The sequence below is a fragment of the Saccopteryx leptura genome, chromosome 5 (assembly GCF_036850995.1).
Source record: "Saccopteryx leptura isolate mSacLep1 chromosome 5, mSacLep1_pri_phased_curated, whole genome shotgun sequence".
Classification (NCBI taxonomy): Eukaryota; Metazoa; Chordata; class Mammalia; order Chiroptera; family Emballonuridae; genus Saccopteryx; species Saccopteryx leptura.
In genome coordinates, this window is record NC_089507.1 from 88,242,675 (window position 1) to 88,266,270 (window position 23,596).

At 38.9% G+C, this 23,596-nt stretch overlaps 1 protein-coding gene across 2 annotated transcripts in view; it reads left to right on the top strand.

Moving 5' to 3' along the window:
* Positions 1-22,510, top strand: part of TET2 (tet methylcytosine dioxygenase 2) — a 138,690-nt gene extending 116,180 nt beyond the window's left edge. For both annotated transcript variants that reach the window (XM_066387052.1, XM_066387051.1), the window contains 3 exons: positions 12,148-12,285; positions 14,870-15,224; positions 17,694-22,510. In XM_066387052.1, the coding sequence (XP_066243149.1) occupies positions 12,148-12,285; positions 14,870-15,224; positions 17,694-19,225 (2,025 nt within the window). In that variant the 3' untranslated portion in view covers positions 19,226-22,510. The remainder of the gene's footprint in view (positions 1-12,147; positions 12,286-14,869; positions 15,225-17,693) is intronic.
* Positions 22,511-23,596: the final 1,086 nt, after the last annotated feature.

The window sequence follows — 23,596 nt, forward strand, 5'->3', positions numbered from 1 at the left end:
ACTGCCTATGTTTTCTTCTAAGATGCTTATGGTTTTATGGCTTACATTTAAGTCTTTTATCCATTTTGAGTTTATTTTTGTGAATGGTATAAGTTGGTGGTCTAGTTTCATTATTTGCAGATAACTTTCCAATTTTCCCAACACCATTTGTTGAAGAGGCTGTCTTTACTCCAATGTATGCTCTTGCCTCCTTTGCCAAATATCAGTTGTCCATAAAAGTGTGGGTTTATTTCTGGGTTCTCAGTTCTGTTCCATTGATCTATATGCCTATTCTTATGCCAGTACCAAGCTGTTTTGAGTACAATGGCCTTATAATATAACTTGATATTCGGAAGTGTGATCCCTCCCGCTTTATTCTTCCTTTTCAAGATTGCTGAGGCTATTTCTGTTCTCTTTTGGTTCCATATAAATTTTTGGAATATGTGTTCTATATTTTTGAAGTAAGTTATTGATATTCTAATCGGTATTGCATTGAATTTATAAATTGCTTTGGGTAGTATAGACATTTTTTTCCACAAATAAAGCTTTATTGGTACCACAGAATCGCACGCATTTGTTCACATGTTGCCCATGGCTGCTTTACCACCACAGCACTGAGCTGAACAGCTACACAGACTTGAGTTGTTGAAGCAGCAAGGGCACAAAGCACAGTTGACACCCCCACTAACTCTTCACAGACTTGCCTTGTATCTCCTGCAGTGTCTGTCACCTCCCACTGAGGCCTGTTAGCTTTCTGTGAATCGGAGTCTTTCTTCTTACTCATGTACACCTGACCTAAAGAAACTGTGTAACAGACACCCAACAAAGGCCCTACTAAATCTAACCCAAATAATGAAACAAGGCTGAACGTAAGCCAGCAAACAGTAATGAAGATCCAATGCTAAACTCTGCCTGTTACTTACTATCTTACAAGAAATTCATAAAAGACTGTAATATAGACATTTTAATGATGTTTATTCTTCCTAACCATGAGCATGGTATATGCTTCCACTTGTTTGTATCTTCCCTGATTTCTTTTATCAATGTTTTATCATTTTCCGAGTATAAGCCTTTAATATCCCTTGTTAAATTTATTCCTAGCTACTTTATTTTTTGGTTGCAATGGTGAAGAGAATTGCTTCCTTAATTTCTCTTTCTGACAGTTCATTGTTAGTGTATAAAAATACCTCTGATTTCTGAGTATTAATTTTATATCCTGCCACCTTGCTGAATTCATTTATCAGGTTCAGTAGTTTTTAGACTCTGACTTTAGGGTTTTTTATATACAATATCATATCATCTGCAAATAATGATAGTATTACTTCTTCTTTTCAAATTTGGATGCCTTTTATTTCTTTTTCTTGTCTGATTGCTGTGGCTAGGACTTCCAGAACTATGCTGAATAAGAGTGGTGAAAGGGGGCACCCCTGCCTTGTTCCTGATCTTAAGGGGATTGCTTTTAATTTTTGCCCATTGAGTATGATGTTAGCTGTGGGTTTGTCATAGATGGCCTTTACCATGTTGAGGTATGTTCCCTGTATTCCCACTTTGCTGAGAGTTTTGATCATGAGTGGGTGCTGGATTTTATCAAATCCTTTTTTTGCATCTATTGAAATTATCCTGTGATTTTTCTCCTTCCTTTTGTATATGTGACGAATCACATTGATTGATGAATATTGTACCAGCCTTGCCTCTCAAGAATAAATCCCACTTGATCATGGTGTATGATTTTTTTCATATATTGCTGGATCCGGTTTGCTAATACTTTGTTGAGGATTTTAGCATCTAAATTCCTCAGGGATATTGGCCTATAATTTTCTTTCTTTGTGTTGTCTTTGCCTGGTTTTGGAATCAGAATTATACTCGCCTCATAAAAGGAGCTTGGAAGTCTTCCTCTTGAATTTTTTGAAATAGCTTAAGAAGGATAGGAGTTAGTTCTTCTTTGAATATTTGGTAGAATTCTCTTGTGAAGCCATCAGCCCCAGGACTTTTCTTTTTTGGGAGTTTTTTGATAATTGTTTCGATCTCATTTGTTGTAATCGATCTGTTTAGGTTTTCTGATTCTTCTAGATTAATTTTTGGAAGATTATATGTCACAAGGAATTTGTCCATTTCATCTAGGTTGTCTAGGATTTTGGCATACAGCTCTTCATAGTATTTTCTTACAATATTTTGTATTTCAGTTGTGTCAGTTATTTCTCCACTCTCATTTCTAATTTTATTTATTTGAATTCTCTCTTTTTTTTTTTTTTGGTGAGTCCATCTAAAGGTTCATCAATCTTGTTTACCTTTTCAAAGAACCAGCTCCTGGTTTCATTGATCCTCTGTATTGTTTCTTTAGCCTCTATGTCATTCATTTCTGCTCTGATCTTTATTATTTCCTTCCTTCTATTACATTTGGGCTTTACTTGCTGTTCTTTTTCTAGTTCTTTTAGATGCAGGGTCAAGTTGTTTATTTGAGCTTTTTCTAGTTTCTTGAGGTATGCCTCTAATGCTATGAACTTCCCCCTCAGGACTGCTTTTGCTGTGTCCCATAAATTTTGAGTTGATGTATGCTCATTATCGTTCGTTTCTAGGAATTTTTTAATTTCTTCTTTGATCTCATTTTTAACCCATTCATTATTTAATAACATGCTATTTAGTTTCCAAGTGTTTGAGTATTTTTCGGTTTTTCTGTTGTGGTTGATTTCTCATTTCGTGCCATTGTGATCAGAGAAAGTGCTCGATATGATTTTAATCTTCTTAAATTTGTTGTGCCCTAACATGTGGTCTATCCTAGAGAATGTACCATGAGCACTTGAAAAGAATGTATATTCTGCTGCTTTAGGGTGAAAGGTTCTGAAGATAACTATTAAATTGAGTTGATCTAGTATGTCCTTTAAGTCTGCTGTTTCTTCATTAATTTACTTTCTTGAGGATCTATCTAGTGATGTTAGTGGGGAATTGAAATCCCCTATTATTATGGTATTGTTGATCTCGCCCTTTAAATCCATCAAAGTCTGCTTTATATATTTAGGTGCTCCTATATTAGATGCGTAAATATTTATAATGGTTATATCTTCCTGTTGCTTTGCTGCCTTTATCATTATGTAGTGACCTTCTTTATCTCTTATTATAGACTTTGTTTTAAAGTCCATTTTGTCTGCCCTGGCCGGTTGGCTCAGTGACAGAGCATCAGCCTGGCGTGCGGGAGTCTCAGGTTTGATTCCCAGCCAGGGCACATAGGAGAAGCGCCCATCTGCTTCTCCATCCCTCCCCCTCTCCTTCCTGTCTGTCTCTCTCTTCCCTCCCACAGCCAAGGCTCCATTGGAGCAAAGTTGGCCCAGGCGCTGAGGATGGCTCTGTGGCCTCTGCCTCAGGCACTAGAATGGCTCTGCTTGCAGCAGAGCGACACCCCGGATGGACAGAGCATAGCCCCCTGGTGGGCTTGCCGGGAGGATCCTGGTTGGGAGCATGTGGGAGTCTGACTGCCTCCCCATTTCCAGCTTCAGAAAATACAAAAAGGAAAAAAAAAAAGTCCATTTTGTCTGATATAAGTATTGCTACCCCAGCTTTTTTTTCATTTCCATTTGCGTGAAATATTTTCTTCCATCCTTTTCTCTTCAGTCTATGTGCATCTTTTGTTTTAAGGTGTGTCTCTTGTAGACAGCATATGTATGGGTCCTGTTTTCTTATCCATGTAGCTACCCTATGTCTGTTGATCAGATCATTTAATCCATTTACATTTAAGGTTATTATTGATATGTAGTTGTTTATTGCCATTTTATTCTTTAAAACTGTATTCCTCATTTGCTATATTCTTTTTCTCCTTTGTTCTGTTTACAACAGGCCCCGTAGAATTTTTTGCAGCCTTGGTTTCGTTGTAGTGAATTCCTTGAGTTTTTTTTTTTTTTTTTTTTTTTTTTTGGTCTGGAAAGCTTTTTATTTCTCCTTCAATTTTAAATGATAGCCTTGCTAGATAAAGTAGTATTGATTGTAGGCTCTTGTTCTACATTACTTTGAATATTTCTTGCCATTCTCTTCTGGCCTCAAGTGTTTCTGTTGAGAAGTCAGAAGTCATCCTTATGGGGGCTCCTTTGTAGGTGATAATCTTTTTTTCTCTAGCAGCTTTTAATATTTTCTCTTTATCACTTAGCTTTGGTATTTTAATTATGATGTGTCTTGATGCATTTTTTGGTTTCTCTTTAATGGAGTTCTCTGTGCTTTTGAACTTGTGAGATGTTTTCCTGACTTAATTGAGGGAAGTTTTCAGCTATGATATGTTTGAACTAAGTCTCTATCCCTTGTTCTTTCTCTTCTTCTTCAGGAACCCCTATGATGCGGATGTTATTTCTCTTCATGTTGTCACAGATCTATCTTAGAGTTTCCTCAGACTTTTTGAGTCTCTTTTCTTTTTTCTGCGCTGTTTCCGTGCCCTTATTTATCTTGTCCTCTAACTCGCTGATTCAGTTCTCAGCTTCATCGATCCTGCTTTTAATTCCTTCCATTGTGTTCTTCATTTCTGTTATTGTATTTGTCATTTCTGACTGATTCTTTTTTATTATTTCAATGTCCTTTTTTATATTTGCTATCTTTATTTAGGTATTCCTAATGACCATCTATTGTTGTTCTAATATCTTTGAGCATCCTAACAATCATTATTTTAAACTCTGCATCTGCTAATTTGGTTATATCTGACTCATTCAGGTCCTTTTTTGAGGATTTCTCTTGATTCATTTGTTTTGCATTTCTCTGCCTTCTCATTCTGTCTGTGTAGAAGAAGGTTTTGGCCACTGGAGTCCACTGGTGTGGCCTCTGTGTTCCCTAGGTGTGGTCTGTCTGTAGGCCCACCACCCCTTCTGCTGTTGCTGCCTAGGGCGTTCGGGTACGGGCATTGCCGGTGCCTGCCCACTGGGGCTGTTGCTGTGGTTTCTGCCTTTCCTTCACAGGAGTGGCTGTGATCACATGCTCGGGTGTACAAGCCTCTGTGGCCTTCGCCTTCGCTCCGCCCTTTCAGGTGGTGTTATATTTGGCCTTGAGGGCAGGGGTGATCACTTTTGCTCAGCTGCAGGTCTCCGCCTGATTCCAGGCTTTCACCCCGCCCTTGCAGGAGGAGCCTGCTTGTGGGATGGCTGCAAGCCTTGGCTCCACAGGCTGGGCGGGACTGCATGCCCATGCCCAGTAGCGGGACTCTGCCTGTTCTGGACTTTTGGCTCCACCCCCGCGAGAGGAGCCAGCTCCCAAGTCAGGTCTCAAGCCTCAGTTCTTCAGGCAGGGCAAGGCTGTGCTACTGCACCCTTGCTCAAGGGCGGGTCTCTGTCCCTTCTGGGGCTCCTGCCCTTCTTCCACAGGCTGGATTGCAGGTGGTCCACAGCTGGTCTTGACCTATTTTGCATGTCCCCTCCTCCCCAGCCGGGAAGACTGAGCACACACCTGGGCCTCAGTGGTGGCCAGCCAGCTTCTGCCCTTGCCAACAGAACCGCGCTTCTGCGTCCCAGCTCCGCCCACCCTCGGGCGAGCCCTCATCTGTATGGGTGAGGGCACTGCAGCTTAGACCCTAAGACTCACTACTGTAGTCCACAAAGCTCCCTCCTTCTAAGCGACTCTGCTCTGAGTGCCGCAGGAAAGCTTGTTTGGCTGGTGTCCTGCTTCCCTTTGCTGGTATTGCTGTTTCCAGGGGAAATATTCACTTCAGATTTGGGGAGGGACTTGTCCCAGAGGTTAGGGTGTCTGTCTCTCAAAATGTTTCTCCTTGTGCCTCCTAGATTACACTCTGTTCCAGCTACTCCGGTCCTCTCTTCTCTCCCATCCCCCGGAGCCCCGAGTGAGTGGTTGTGAGAGAGGTTTTTAGCATGGTCCTTTTAAGAAGAATCCTGGGTCTGAGAAATCAGTCTCTTTCTCACAAACAGTATCCTGTCTTGTTTCCAGCTAAATACTGTCCATACGCCTCTTCTAGGCTCTGGGGCTGCAGGCTGGGACTTTGTTCCTGGGACTCAGGACCCTCTCTCTGCTAAACTCACTCCCCACCATGCGAGTCTCTCCTGGCTGCCGTTCGCTCCGGGGAGCTGGGAAGCCCTCTCTGCGTTTCTGCTTTTCCTACCAGTCTCAGTGTCCCTTCTTCAGTGTTCCTTGGTTGAAGAGTCCTCTTAGTTTAGTCCAAAGTTGGTTTTTCCAGATGATGGTTCTTAAAATTAGTTTGTAATCCACTTTGGTTCTGGGAGGTGGAAGTTAGTCCGTCGGTCTACTCCATCTCCATCTTGTCTTCCCTGCTGCTTCTTTTGAGGTTGATGGTTCGTTCTTCTTCAAGTCACTGTAAATAATACATGCCTTTTTGCATATTACAGTCTCTGTCACTGTATCTCCTTCCAGCTCTTTCTCTTTCATCCACACCAGCAGAAGCTTCTCTATTTCTTCATGGATATTTGTCCTTAATTGGGACAGAATTGTAGTTCCTTTTGCTGGATTTGTACTTTTGATGGCATCTTTTTGTTTAAGGATAGTACAAATTGTAGATGTATTGTGGGCGTACAGCCTTGTCAGTTCAATCACTTGTACACCACGCTCATGTTTTTCTATTCTTTCTTTCTTTACTTCTATTGGCATCATTCTCATCTTCTCACCACTGTTTTTTACACTCACTTTCTTCAGCCCCATGATAATACACAAAATGTTAGTAAAAAATGCAAAAGTGATGCAAGAACGAGTACAGCGCATGATATTCGACTTGATTCTACAGGTAATATGTGAGAAAGAACAAGATGCTGGTGTTGTGCTTCCAATACTGGACCTGAGCACCAATGCATCAACTAGTGGCAGCTGCCCAAATCATGACTCATACATTGGAATTTTGCTCGGATCTCGAACAAAAATACAGACCAAGTCATAGCTCGTATCTTAAAAAAGTTCGTACATTAGTCTGCTCATATTTCAAGGTACCACTGTACTTGGAGACCTCAATACACCGTTGATGGCTCTAGATCATTTATCCAAACAGAAAATCAATAAAGAAATGTCAGCCTTAAACAAAACACTAGAACAGTTGATATGATGACATCTACAGGACATTTCCATCCCAGCACCAGAGTATACATTTTTCTCCGGTGTACATGGAACATTCTCAAGATTTGACCATATGTTGGGCCACAAAACTAACATCAACAAATTTAGAAATTATACCAAGCATATTCTCTGACCATACATCTTTGAAACTAAAATTCAACTGCAAAAAGGAAGTAAATAAACACCAAAAAATATGGATATTAAACAACGTACTTCTAAAATATGAGTGGGTCAAAGAAGAAATAAAAGCTGAGATCAAAAGATACATACACACAAAGAAAAATGACAGTACAACTGGGATGCAGCTAAAGCAATAATAAGAGGGAAGTTCATATCGCTACAGGCCTATATGAACAAACAAGAGAGACCATGTAAACAACTTCACATCTTAAGGAACTAGAAGAAGAAGAACAAAGGCAACCCAAAAGCAGCAAAAGAAAGGAAATAATAAAAATCAGAGCAGAGATAAATGAAATAAAAAATAGAAAAACTATAGAAAAAATCAATAAAACAAGGAGCTCATTCTTTGGAAAGATCAACAAAATTGACAAACCCTTGGCTAGACTCACTAAGGAAAAAAGAGAGAGGACCCATATAAACAAAATCCAAAATGAAAGAGGAGAAATCACCACAGATATTATAGACATACAAAGAATTATTGTAATACTGTGAAAAACTATATGCCACCAAATGGATAAATTCCTAGAACAATACAGTCTTCCTAGACTGAGTCATGAAGAAGTAGAAAGCCTAAACAGACCCATAAGCAGAGAGGAAACGGAAATAACTATCAAAAACCTCCCAAAAAATAAAAATCCAAGGCCAGACGGCTATACTAGTGAATTCTATCAAACATTCAAAGAAGACTTGGTTCCTATTCTACTCAAAGTCTTTCAAAAAATTGAAGAAGCAGCAATACTTTTAAACATTTATGAGGCCAACATAACCCTCATATCAAAACCTGGCAAGGACAAAACAAAAAAAGAAAACTGCAGACCAATATCTCTAATGAATACAGATGCGAAAATACTAAACAAAGTACTTGCAAATCGAATATAACAATACATAAAATAATTCATCATGATCAAGTGGGATTCACCCCAGAATCACAAGAATGATTCAACATACATAAAACAGTTAAAGTAATACACCATATCAATAAAACAAAGAACAAAAACCATATGATCCCATCAATAGATACAGAAAAGGCATTTGATAAAATATACCACCATTTTATATTTAAAACACTCAACTAAATGTGTATAGAAGGAAAATATCTCAACTTAATAAAGGCCATTTATGACAAACCATCAGCTATCATATTAAATAGCATAAAAATGAGGACATTCCCTCTTAAAACAGGAACAAGACAGGTTGTCTACTCTCTCCACTCTTATTTAACGTAGTGCTGGAAGTTCTAGCCAGAGCAATCAGACAAGAGAAAGAAATAAAAGGCATTTATATTGGGAAAGAAGAAGTAAAGGTTTCACTTTTTGCAGATGATATGATCCTATACATCAAAAACCCCAAAGACTCCACAAAAAGACTACTAGAAACAATAAACCAATACAGTCAAGTCACAGGGTACAAAATTAATATACAGAAGTCTATTGCCTTCCTATATGCCAGCAATGAAACATCCGAAAACAAATTCAAAAAAATAATCCACTTCATGGTTGCGACAAAAAAATAAAATACCTCAGAATAAGCCTAACAAAGAATGTAAAGGACCTATATAATGAAAACTACAAAGCATTGTTAAGGGAAAAGATACAATGAAATGGAAAAATATTCATTGTTCATGGATAGGAAGAATAAATATAGTCAAAATGACCATATTACCCAAAACGATATACAAATTTAATGCATTTCCCATCAAAATTCCAATGTCATTTTTTAAAGAAATGGATCAAAAATTATCAGGTTTATATGGAACTATAAAAAACCTCAAATAGCCAAAGCAATCCCAAGGAAAAAGAACGAAGCTGGAGGCATTACAATACCTGACTTCAAATTATATTATAGAGCCACAACAATCAAAACAGCATCATACTGGCAGAAAAATAGACACTCAGACCAATGGAACCGAATAGAGAGCCCAGAAATAAAACATATGGTCAAATAATCTTTGATAAAGGGGCCAACAACACACAATGGAGAAAAGAAAGCCTCTTCAACAAATGGTGCTGGGAAAACTGGAAAGCCACATCAGAAGAATGAATCTCGACCACAGTTTGTCCCCTTGTACTAAAATTAATTCAAAATGGATCAAAGACCTAAATATAAGACCTGAAACAATAAATTACATAGAAGAAGACATAGGTACTAAACTCATGGACCTTGGCCATAAAGAGCACTTTATGAATTTTACTCCAAAGGCAAGGGAAGTGAAGGCAAAGATAAATGAATGGGACTACATCAGACTAAGAAGCTTTTGCACAGCAAGAGAAACTGACAACAAAACAGACAGCCAACTAAATGGGAGATGATATTTTCAAACAACAGCACAAATAAGGGCCTAATTTCCAAAATATACAAAGAATTCATAAAACTCAACAACAAATAAGCAAATAATCCAATTAAAAAAATGAGAAGAGGACATGAACAGACACTTCTCCCAGGAAGAAATACAAATGTCCAACAGATACAAGAAAAGATGCTCATCTTCATTAGTTATTAGAGAAATGCAAATTAAAACTACAATGAGATACCACCTCACACCTGTTAGATTAGCAATTATCAACAAGATAGATAATAACAAGTGCTGTGGAGGCTGTGGAGAGAAAGGAACCCTCATCCACTGTTGGTGAGAATTTAAAGTAGTACAGCCATTATGGAAGAAAGTACGGTGGTTCCTCTAAAACAGGGGTCCCCAAACTTTTTTACACAGGGGGCCAGTTCACTGTCCCTCAGACTGTTGGAGGGCCAGACTATAAAAAAAAACTATGAACAAATCCCTATGCACACTGCACATATCTTATTTTAAAGTAAAAAAACAAAACGGGAACAAATACAATATTTAAAATAAATAAACAGACAGCCAACTAAATGGGAAATGATATTTTCAAACAACAGCTCAGATAAGGGCCTAATATCCAAAATATTTAAAATAAAGAACAAGTAAATTTAAATCAACAAACTGACCAGTGTTTCAATGGGAACTATGCTCCTCTCACTGACCACCAATGAAAGAGGTGCCCCTTCCGGAAGTGCGGCGGGGGCCGGATAAATGGCCTCAGAGGGCCGCATGTGGCCTGCGGGCCATAGTTTGGGGACCCCTGCTCTAAAAATTAAAAATAGAACTACCATATGACCCAGCAATCCCTCTACTGGGTATATACCCCCAAAACTCAAACAGAGTGGTACGTAAAGACACATGCAGCCCCATGTTCATTGCAGCATTGTTCACAGTGGCCAAGACATGGAAACAACCAAAAAGCCCTCAATAGATGACTGGATAAAGAAGATGTGGTACATATATACTATGGAATACTACTCAGCCATAAGAAATGATGACATCGGATCATTTACAACAACATGGTTAGACCTTGATAACATTATACTGAGTGAAATAGTAAATCAGAAAAAACTAAGAACTATATGATTCCATACATAGGTGGGACACAAAAATAAGACTCAGGGTTATGGACAAAAGTGTGGTGGTTACCAGTGGATGGGGAAGAGAGAAGAGGGACGGGGTGGGGTGAGGGGAGGAGCACAAAGAAACCAAATAGAAGGTGACGAAAGACAGTTTGACTTTGGGTGATGGGTATGCAACATAATCAAATGTCAGAATAACCTGGAGATGTTTTCTCTAAATCTATGTACCCTAATTAATCAATGTCACCCCATTGAAATTAATTGCCTAAATAATTTTTAAAAAGGCAAAATAAAGTGGGTTTTTTTTTTGTTTTTTTTTTGTTTGTTTTTTTTTTTTAACAGAATGAGGACTTGAACCTCAGTCTTTTTTTTTTAATTTTTTTTTAAATTTATTTATTCATTTTTAGAGAGGAGAGAGACAGAGGAGAGAGAGACAGAGAGAGAGAAGGGGGGAGGAGCTGGAAGCATCAACTCCCATATGTGCCTTGACCAGGCAAGCCCAGGGTTTTGAACCGGCGACCTCAGCATTTCCAGGTCGAGGCTTTATCCATTGCGCCACCACAGGTCAGGCAAGTGGAGTTTTTTCAGACAAAAGCAGAACCTAATTTAACACCAGCGGACTAACTCTTCAGAAATGTTAAAGGAAGCCGTCTGATAAAAAGAAAATTAGTACCAGATAGAAATCTGGATTGACAAAGAGGAATGAAAAATATCACAAATAACATATATATGAGTAAAAAGACTTTCTTATTTTTAAACTTCATTTAAAAGATAATCTGCTAATTCAAAAAAAAAACATACTAATGTACTTTGAAATTTATAACATGTAGAATTTGCACGGAGGCTTGGGAATTGGAAGTACAGTAGTTCCCTCCCCAACTCCATCTGTGGGGAATATGTTCTAACCCCAGAGGATGCCTGAAACTGAATTGTAAGGAACCCTGTATATACAAGCAGTCTCTGGGTTATTTTTACCCAGTAATGTTTGAACAATTGGATAGCCATATGGGAAAAAAGAAAATTAGCCTTGACTCTTAATCTCATAACATGTATAAAAAATCAACTCAAAATGGATACATTTATATAAAATTCTAGAAATTGCAAACTAATCAGTAGGGACAGAAAGATCAGTAGTTGCCTGGTACCAAGGGGTAGGCATGAATGTGAGGAAACTTTGGGGAGTGATAGATATGTACAGTATTTTGATTGTGGCAATGGTTTCATGTATACATATGTCAAAACTTATCAAGTAGTATACATTTAATACATATATTCTGTTTCATGTATGTCAATTATACCTCAATAACACAGTCTAATAAAAATGTTACCGTGTCAAGATATTTGTGTTATTTTGTGTCATTCTAATATGTTTTTGTATATAAAGTATGCAACATTTCTTAAACGTTCTCAATACTAAGGAGTCTTTTTTACAGATTCAGTGCACAAGTCTTATACTTTTTGTCAATTGTATGCTTAAGAATTTCAAATGCCAAAGTACCTCCCATTCACACACACACTTTTATTTTTCAGATTGAATATGAACACAGAGCACCTGAGTGCCGCCTGGGTCTGAAGGAAGGCCGTCCATTCTCAGGGGTCACTGCATGTTTGGACTTCTGTGCTCATGCCCATAGAGACTTGCACAACATGCAGAATGGCAGCACATTGGTAAGTGGGGCTGAGGACAGGCAAGCGGTACGTCCTGTTGAAGAGCAGAGAGCTGGATGTTCGCGGCATTTAGTTAGAGTCACATGTCCTCTGCAGGTGTCGCTGCGCAGAAGCATTTTCATGAATGAACTGCTGTTGCATAATTGTTTGGCATAACTAGTACTCTCATAACAGGTTGGCACACTAGTGAGAGACTGTGTTGACAAGCACATGAAAATCATGGAAATTCTTGGTGCTAATCTAAACCAGTGACTATGCATTGCCAGCTATAATTGGCTGCCAAAAGAAAATTTTTAATTAAGTGTCAGATATCTGGTAGGTTATAATCAGTTAGGCAAAAAGCCATCAACAAGTCAAGGTTCCAGTTTACCTTGCAGAAAAGCACAAATGAAAAACACATTGTCATTATCACAGTAGCTGCTAAAGAAGATTCAGAGTGAAACTACATATTCCGATGGGTGAAATGCATTGAACCTTATAATTGGAGGCTATTGTAAAGGGAGAGAATGGATACAGTCTTAAATAGGGCAATGTTGCATACTGACAAGGTCCAGGGTGGCCTTGCCTATAGAGAGGTCATCCAAAGAGGAGATAAAGAATGAGGATGTTCAAGCCCTGGATGGTAGCTCAATTGGTTAGAGCATTGTCCCAATGCCCCAAGGTTGTAAGTTCAATCCCTGGTCAGGGCACATATAGCAATCAACCAATGAATGTGTGAATGGATGGAACAGCAAAACAGTGTTTCTGTCTCTATCCCTTTCTCTCTTTCTAAAATCAATCATTTAAAAAAAATTTAGGAAAGAATGAAAAAATTCAAGTGAAGAAATTATACATTAATCAACCTAATGAGTCATCAACATGGATATCGTTATAGTTAAGGAAGATGACGAGTGAGACTTCAAATGAAAAGCAGAAGACAGGCACTAAGGTTATATTCTAGGGCAGAAAAGAATTCAGGGAGCAGCAGACAATAGTGGAAGTAATTCGAGGAAGCTCTGCAAAGTTTTTGTTGAGAGGCAGAGAAAGTATTAGTCTAATGGTCTAGAGCAGGGATTTGAAAATGTTTCTATTAAAGGCTAGATAGTAAATATTTTAGGCTTTGTAGGCCACAAAGGGTTTTTATAGGGCACAGTCATTGTTTGGGGCTTTTAAAAATTCCTGGAAAATTCAAAAACTATTCCTGTTTCACTGGTCATATAAAAACAGGCTGTAAGGCATGATGGTCAGAGGCTCTAGTTTGCTGATGTCTGATCCAAGAGAACAAATACAAGGTTTATCATCCCCAATGTCTAACTAAAATCATCACTAATCACATGTGGAGCACATGCTCATTATTAGGAGGCTGTGCTAGATTCTGGGAAGAGATGCAGTAACTGATGGGCGGAGCTGTGATCAGTTCTGAAGGTCTCTGCGTTTCACTCCCGCAAGGCGATGGAGAGAGGGCAGAAGTGAGGAAGGTATTTTGAATGAAAGAAAATTTGTCTCTGACAGGTCACAGGTCTGTGAGGTGAAATGGGAAAAAGCAGAAGATAGAACTGAGCTAGGATAAATGTGAGTGGGAAAAGGTGACAAGTACTCAGAGACATGGATTTGGAAGACTTTATGTGTAGCAAATAAGGCTCGTTTTAATACCACCTTGTGTTAAACATTTTTATAAAAGTTAATCTGTTATAATCATGATCAAATTCCTTTCAAGAGTATTTTCCAATGATTCTATGTTTCTTTGAGTTTTAAATAACCATGGTTACATTGTCTCTACTAATCAAAAACACTAAATACCACAAGCTAGTATTTTAAAACCAACAAACAGTGCTTCCTCCAAAACAATATGGTTGTGCCTAACAAAAGAAAAAGTACCATTAAATTACCAAAGCAACTGAAGTAGCTTGTTTTTATTCCCCTTTTCAGAGTACCACCTTGTATGTAGTGATATCTCAGAAAAGAAATGCAAAGAGAAACAATGAGTTATATTTAACAGAGTACAGAGGAGAGAAGAAGGTGGAAATAGTGTTAAGTTACATGTTAGATGTATCAACCAAATCTTCAGTTTTACATTATTTAGAATTTCACTGTGATATCTTATGAAAATGTCTTAAGCACAGTGAGGAGATTTCGGAGTCAGGTATGAGAAAAGATATGACATTTCTTTGTATAGAAAAATATGAGATGAGGCAAATGTGATATAAAAAAAACAGAGAAAGTCATTTGGAGGCTAAAACAAACTTTTAGCCTCCTTTAAAGAGGCTGCACATCTATCACATCTATTTCTAAAGTGTGAAAAGTGGGAAATTGCTTCATTTTGTTATAATTATTGCTTTTTCCCTTAGAGTCAGAAATGTATGTGAAAAACAGTCACCAGAGGTAATAATTCCTGGTAGACACACACACAAAAGGTCAATATGAACCTGTCTATCTCCCTGTACCATTTTGGTGCCATCTCCATTAATAACAGACTTGGTTTTATGGTCACTGATCTGGTCCAGTAGGTCAGCACCCCAAATCTACATACTGAGAGCAGGAAGGACACACACACACACTTCTCTGGGATGGAAACTGAGGCTATATCATCTTGTCTCCCTACCAGGTATGCACCCTCACTAGAGAAGACAATCGAGAAATCGGAGGAAAACCTGAGGATGAGCAGCTGCACGTGCTGCCGCTCTACAAAGTCTCTGACGTGGATGAGTTTGGGAGTGTGGAAGCTCAGGAGGAGAAAAAACGAAATGGTGCCATTCAGGTTCTGAGTTCTTTCCGGCGGAAAGTCAGGATGTTAGCAGAGCCAGTGAAGACGTGCCGACAAAGGAAACTAGAAGCCAAGAAAGCTGCAGCTGAAAAGCTTTCCTCCCTGGAGAACATTGCAAATAAGAACGAAAAGGACAAGTCAGCCCCATCTCGTATAAAACAGACTGAAAATGCAGCCCAGGCGAAACAGTTGGCAGGTAAATATGATGGGAAGCATTGTAGATCTTTGTGTTGTATGATACTTAAAAATGAGCCTTGTTCATTTTGGAAGGTTACAATTAATCATGGTCTTAGTTTTGCACCAGAATCATCGCTAAAGCAGCCCCGGGCAGGCTTTGCTCTTGAAGATGGTACTGACATATTGCACCATCAGCCTGGCTTGATGAGAAACTTTGAATTTTATTCTGTAATTAATGGCAAAGTTTTCTGATAGGTAAGGGATGTGGTGATGTTAGTGTTAACCTGGCAATGGCAGGCAGGCCACATTAGAGGTAAAGGAGCTGATAGTTTGGAGACAGATGCAGTAAACCGAGAGTGCAGTGATAGGAGTGTGAATTTTGGTGGTAGCAATGAAAATGTAGCAAAAAATGGCAGAAGTGAATTTTTTCCAAAGTAAATATCAATACACTTGTGACAAAACGTTGGAATTAGGAGAAGACAAATTTGGGGATGATTCCAAATTTTTAAGCCCAGTTTAACTAAAACAGTACTATTTATTGAAATAAGTTTGGTAACAGGATTAATGGGGATAAGGGTAGAAGAATAAGATATCTTTCCTTAGTCATAATGAGTCTGAGGTTTAGTGGGTGGGTCCACACGCAGTTTATAAAGCTTTTACCCATCACAATTGATCACATCTGTAGTAGTAGCAATAGTGCATGATTTATCAATACTAAGTTGATATTTTCTTTCCAAAGCCCCTTGATTTATGTCTGCAGTTAATACTATAAAAAATCATATAACATTGTAACATCCGTATCCAAATTTTAGAGATGATTGGCCTATTAACAAAAGAAAAAAATGTATATCTTTTAAGTTTAGTGTACCAGTTTGCTTAGAACCAACCATCTTTGTTTTGCATTGCAAAGTCAAATTTCCCTGCTAATTTTGAAGCTCAAAAAAACATTTACAATCAGATGCAAAAGAATCTTAATAAATAGTTTTTGAATAGTTGACTCATGCTAAGAATTATTAATTCTATTCAGTCCCTGATATGTCTTTTAAGTCAGTGGTCCCCAACCTTTTTTGGGCCCACGGACCGGTTTAATGTCAGAAAATATTTTCATGGACCGGCCTTTAGGGTGGGACGGATAAATGTATCACGTGACCAAGACAAGCGTCAAGAGTGAGTCTTAGATGGATGTAACAAAGGGAATCTGGTCATTTTTTAAAAATAAAATATCATCCTGACCTCTGGTGGCGCAGTGGATAAAGCGTCGACCTGAAACCCTGAGGTCGCCGGTTTGAAACCCCAGGCTTGCCTGGTCAAGGCACATATAGGAGTTGATGCTTCCTGCTCCTCCTCTGTTCTATCTCTTTCCCCTCTCTCTCTCCTTTCTAATAATAAAAATGAATAAATAAAATTAAAAAAAAATAAAACATCATTCAGACTTAAATATAAACAAAATGGAAATAATGTAAGTTATTTATTCTTTCTCTTCAGACCGGTACCAAATGGCCCATGGACCGGTACCAGTCCACGGCCCAGGGGTTAGGGACCACTGCTTTAAGTTATCTATAAAGTATAAGCACATAGAACTGGCCTCTAACCCCTTCTAACCAGTTGCTGTAATAATTTTTTCAATTGTCAGGACTATTTGCAGCTCCATTTGGTCTTGCCTCGGATTACTTTCTTAAGTGATGTCATGCAATAGAAGTATGACTTTTTAAAGTGTCACTTGCAAAGTTGAAAGTTTCATTAAAGTTTTATCTACAACTGTATAAATTTCCTTTCTCAAAAACATGCAAATGACATAAGTTTATGTATTATGGATGATAATTGGGGTGTTTAAATGAATGTCTTTCTTTTTCTCATAATATTCTCAAATTTTTCCTGAGTTTATGCTACTTTAACTATTTAACCAATTTTACAGCATGCCAGGCAATGGAGAAATAAAGTAAAATAAGGCATGGTCCCTTCCTATAAGGAATTCCTTTCCAGGAGGACAGAGGGGGAGTAAACTGCATAATCACAATACATTGTGACTATTGCTTCCTGTGATGTGTTTGCAGAGGGTACTGTAAAAGCACTGGGAGATGAGGTCATAGAGGCTTCCTCAAGGATGGGGTGACCTGTGCTAGGAAGGGCAGGGGGATGGCACTGTATGTGGAGAGTGTGGCAGGGTCAGAAGCACAGAAGCTCCAGAGAATGTGCCATTCTCAATGGCGTGGCTTTCAAATTTGTATTACCTTCTCCTTCACTTACCAGATTGTACTGTTAGGAGGTCTGCCATTTCTATTCTAAAGCTTTGGACACATAAATAATTATGCCTGACGATGACCGGAACCCTGATTTTGCTCCTATCTTTGTTTGATGGGTGTTGAATAATGTCCTGGTGGGAGTGCTTACATACATTTAAGCATCCTCACTGACTTTCATAAAGTAATACTCAAGCATACTTGTCCCTGCTCTTTCTTACCTTGTCCACAATGCTTCTGACTTTCAGGACCAGTCATGCAGCAGCCCCAGCAGCCCCAGCCCCAGTCACAACCCCAACTGCAGAAGCAACCTCCACAGCTACAGAAGCAGCCGCCGCAGCCGCCACAGCCACAGCCACAGCTACCCCAGCAAGCCCCGCAGCTGCCCCAGCAGCCCCCGCAGCCGCCCCAGCAGCCCCCGCCACCACACCACCCCTTGACTAATAACCCTCAAGCAGAGGCTGTCAACTCTTATTCTTCTTCCGGACCCACCAATCTATTTATGAGACGGCCCAGTCCAGTTAGTCCTTATCCAAGCTCTTCACGCACTTCAGATATTTATGGAAGCACCAACTGTATGAACTTCTATTCCACTTCATCCCAGACTGTGGGTTCATATTTGAATTCTTCTAATCCCATGAACCCCTACCCCGGGCTTTTAAATCAGAATAACCAATATCCATCATATCAGTGCAATGGAAATGTATCAATGGACAACTGCTCCCCATATCTGGGTTCTTATTCTCCCCAGTCTCAGCCCATGGATCTATACAGGTATCCAAACCAAGACCCTCTCTCTAAGCTAAATCTACCCCCCATCCATACACTCTACCAACCAAGGTTTGGGAACAGCCAGAGTTTTCCTTCTAAGTATTTAGGTTATGGAAATCAAAATATGCAGGGAGATACCTTCAGCAGTTGTACTATTAGACCAAATGTACACCATGTAGGGACATTTCCTCCTTATTCCGTGCCTGAGATGGATGGTCACTTCATGGGAGCTGCCTCTAGATTACCACCCAGTTTGAGCAATCCAAACGTGGACTATAAAAATGGTGAACATCACCCATCTTCTCATATAATCCAAAACTACACTGCAGGTCCACGCATGTTCAACAGCTCTCTTCATGCCCTGCATTTCCAAAACAAAGAGAATGACATACTTTCCCACACAGCTAATGGGTTTTCTAAGATGCTTCCAGGTCTTAACCATGATAGAATTGCTTCTGTCCAAGACGGCTTACACAAGTTCCACAATGCGAGCATTCAGGAAAAGCCCCCGTCGGCCCCAGAGGAAAATGATGAGGTCTGGTCAGACAGCGAGCAGAGCTTTCTGGATCCTGACATTGGGGGAGTGGCTGTGGCCCCAACTCATGGATCTATTCTCATTGAGTGTGCAAAGCGCGAGCTTCATGCCACAACGCCTTTAAAGAATCCCAACAGGAGACACCCCACCAGGATATCTCTTGTATTTTACCAGCACAAGAGCATGAATGAGCCAAAACATGGCTTGGCACTCTGGGAAGCCAAGATGGCCGAAAAAGCCCGTGAGAAAGAAGAAGAGTGTGAAAAGTATGGCCCGGACTATGTGCCTCAGAAAACCCAAGGCAAAAAAGTGAAACGGGAGCCCACTGAGCCGCATGAAGCTTCCGAGCCCACCTACCTGCGCTTCATCAGATCCCTTGCCGAAAGGACCATGTCCGTGACCACAGACTCCACAGTAACTACATCTCCATATGCCTTCACTCGGGTCACAGGGCCTTACAACAGATATATATGATGTCGCCCCTTATGTTGGTTACCTCATTTGAAAAGACCACAACCAACCTGTCCATAGTGTAGTTCTCGTGACACGGGCAGTGGGGAAAGGACACAGTATTCACGACAAACGTGGTATGAAGAACCTCAGCTCCCTGGCAAAGCAAGAGGTCATCGTACCATAGCACTTAATTTCCACTGACTCCAGAGTGGTCACAGGTGGCATCTAGGCAAAAGACCAAAGCATTCTATGCAAAAAGAAGGTGGGGAAGAAAGTGTTCCACAATTTACATTTTTAAACACTGGTTCTATTGGACGAGATGATATGTAAATGTGACTCTTTTCCCCCTTACAGCTCTACATATCTGTGACCACTTTTATAATAATAACAAGTTTGCATAGTCATGGACACAAATTAAACAAGTACTGTAGTATTACAGTGGCAGGACTCTTAAATACCATCTGGTGCTGAACATATGATGTACTGAAATACTGGAATTATGGCTTTTTAACATGCAGTTTTTACTGTAATCTTAAATTAACTTTTATTTATCAAAATAGCTACAGGTAATATAAATGAATAGACAGCAAAACACTGCATTTGTTTGGATATTCTAAGAAATGGTGCTAAGAAAATGGTGTCTTTAACAGTTGAAAATTAATGCCTTTAGATCATCAAGATGCTATGAGTGTACTCCAATACGCTTGAATAATAGGGGTACCTTTTTATTCAAGTTTTTATCACAATTACCTGTTCTTATACAAGCTTTTTAAAATGTGGACATTTTAAAGGTCTCTGGATTTTGCTCATCCAGTGAAGTCCTTGTAGGACAATAAACATATAAATGTACATATATATGTATATGTATATGTTTGTATATATATATATATACACACACACGCATATGTATATGTGCACACACATGTATATGTGTAAATATTTTAAATGGTGTCTTAGAAGCACTTTGCCTACCTAAGCTTTGACAACTTGAACAATGCTAAGGTACTGAGACGTTTAAAAAAAAAAGTTTACTTTCATTTTAGAATGCAAAGTTGATTTTTTTAAGGAAAGGAAAGCTTTTAAAATATTTTTGTTTTTAGCCATGCCATCTGCTGATGAGCAATGTGTCCATTTTTTATACAGCCAGTTAGATCCTAAAGGGGGCTGACTGGATTCACGAAATACATTAGTCCATAAAACATGTTTTCTGGTGCTCATCTCACAAGCTATACTGTAAAAGTTTTATACAAAATTGTATGACACATTCATTGTTCCCATACGTAGTTTTAAGAATTTTTTATCCACTGCAGTAAAAATGAACTGCATGCCACAGACTCAGCTAGGCTGTTCAGTTATGCAAAGCGTGTTCATGGATCTGTATGCTCTCAGCAAACCGAACATCAGTCTGCCTTTGTGTTGATAATTGTACACGGTGATTTCTTAGCGTAAGTGTCCTCTTTACCAGGAAGACTGAGCAGACTGATGACAGCGTAAGATGAGTAAACAGGGTTAGTTCCACGTGAATCTGTTAATTAGAAGAAAAAAATAAAAACAGGCAGCTGGTTTGCTGTGGTGGTTTTAAATCATTAATTTGTATAAAGAAGTGAAAGAGATGTATAGTAAGTAAATTAATTGTAAACAAAACTTTTTTAATGCAATGCTTTAGTATTTTAGTACTGTAAAAAAATTAAATATATACATATATATATGGATATATGGATTTGAAGCAGCATTCACATCATGATGGTGCTACTCAGCCTGCTACAAATATATCATAATGTGAGCTAAGAATTCATTAAAGGTTTGAGTGATGTTCCTACTTGTCATATACCTCAACACTAGTTTGGCAATAGGATATTGAACTGAGAGTGAAAGCTTATAGCATTGTGTACCATCATTTTTTTCCAAATCTTTTTTATTATTAAAAATCATACCCTCTTTTCAATACTTGATTTCTTAGCAAGTATAACTTGAACGTCAACCTTTTTGTTCTAAAAATCAGGGATATTTCAGCTCATGTTCTCCTTATGCCAACATGTCACCTGTGTTTATGTAAAATTGTTGTAGCTTAATAAATATATTCTTTTTCGGGGATTTTTTGAATCCCTCCTATTTTGCTTGTATATGTCCCCATGTAACTAAAACTAATTTTGTACATCTGTTGACTCTTTTTATTATAAAGAAAAGCATTTTAAAAGTTTGGGGAATATTTTGACTGTTTCAAGCAGGAAAAAAAAATTACATGAAAATAGAATGCACTGAGTTGATAAACGGAAAATTGTAAGGCAGGACAGGAGTTTGGCAAGTGGTTGCTGGCTAGAGTCTTTCAACTCTCTAAACAAAGATGTTTTGATCCAGTATCGGTACCGATCCAAAAGGACATCGCCAGACAGGCAGACCCTTAGGGGTGTGGTGTGCAATCGACCCTCCAATTATATTTTGGTCTAAGTATGTTTTTGCTTACTAACGTTTCAAAATCAATTCTTAATCAAAGGAAGGCTTTGAGTTTTATTGGTCAAATCTTTATTCCTAACTGGCTCTTGTCTTTTAAAAAAACGTTCTCAAGTTTTTGGCTGTGACCAGTTTACAAACATTTCAAAAACATATGCTTTGCTTAGGTCAAACCATGTGATCTTAATATTTTGCATGTACCATATATCTCACCCCAATATTTAGTTACTACATGCGCATTTGTTGGTTTTCGGTCAGCCATCCCTATATGATATATTTGGTTTCTATAGCATCCACTGTCACTTGTCAAACTGCTGGCCAACAAGAGCAGGAAGTGTAACTTGGGGGGTTGGGGAGAGGTTATGTAGGGAGAAGAAAAGGAAATTGAGTGGCGTACTGTAAATATCAGATCTATAATTGTAAATAGAACACCTGCCTCAGAACGAATGGAAAGCTGATCTCCAATTTGCTTATATAGGAATATCAGGTTGACTATATAGCCATACTTGAAAATGCTTCTGAGTGGTGTCAACTTTACTTGAATGAATTTTTCATCTTGATTGACGCACAGTGGTGTACAGTTCACTTCTAAAGCTAGTGGTCAACTTGGGTAGGAAACTTTTTCAGTTTGACACTAAGAAAATGAACTCTGCATTTTTCTATGCTTTTTTAAAAAATTTAGTTTCATTTCATTTTCATGAGATACTTGGTTTGTCTATAAAATCTGAGGATGGTTATAAATATTGTAAGTATTGTAATGTTATGAATGCAAGTTATTTGAAAGCGTTTATTATTATATCATTCCTGATAACGCTATGTGAGTGTTTTTAATAAAATTTATATTTATTTAATGCACTCGCTAAGTATTGTCTGGTTGAAGTTTCTGTTCACTGCCTAAATTATTGTCATCTCAGTGAGACAAAAGGGAATGCAAGGAATTTACCTGTTAAAGATAAATTTTAGATGGTTATTCTTAGTGTTAAACTATATATAAAGTTATATCCACATAATTAAGCCCAAAACATTTCTCTGGTTAAATAGTCTAGATACTCAACATTATTTTTTCTGGTTTGCTTTTTAGCCCATTCACCTACTTACATGTGTAGCCAGTGTAAGTCGGGTATATAGTATCAGCACTTGTGCTGAACTTAGACTGGCCCTCCCTTCCACTGTGGGGTCTGTGAGGGCTAGCAGGGACAGCAGGTGCACCGACCAGGGTTGAGTTCACATCGCTCCAGTCTAAAACCAGCCCTAATGTTAGATTCATATCTTCCTCTTCACATCCTCTCTTCTCAAGGAAGATACCTCTTCCTGCCCATCCAAAAAGCAGGCCGTGTTAGGTATGAGGAGAGCGGAGAGGTGGCCTGGGTGGCACCAGATAAACATTCATGTCCTTATTCATCCGACATGGCTTCAGGGAGCTGGGGGCTAGGTTGTTCCCATCTCTGCCCCTTCTCTGTCATGTGAATAACCCTCCACACAGCACCAATGCACCCCTGCTGAAACACTTCCTAGAAACAAGATAGTAAACACAATAACTAGTTATAGTCGCCTGTCTTTCAGCCCTCTCCCCCCCCCCACCCGCCACACAACCTCCACCCCTTCCCAAATTGGCAGAGAAATAATTTTCATCATTCACTAAATAAGGGAATACCGTTTCCCATATTTCCCTCTATTCAGCCCACCAAATTTGATTTCTACAGTCATTCCTGAGCCCAGGAAATGACTGCCATTTAGTAACCTTTGAGCTTGACTGGTTGATTCCTCTTGCAATCTACTCAAAGGCGGCAGAGTCAAAGAAGCAGCACTTAAAAACAATGATCCAATGTTTTGTTTTTAAATTTCAGCCCTTTAGGGACAGTTTACCTCATCAACCCTCATTTCATCATCCATCCTATGGCTCTGGCTGAACCTTGGGAACATCCAGTAGTCTCTCATGCC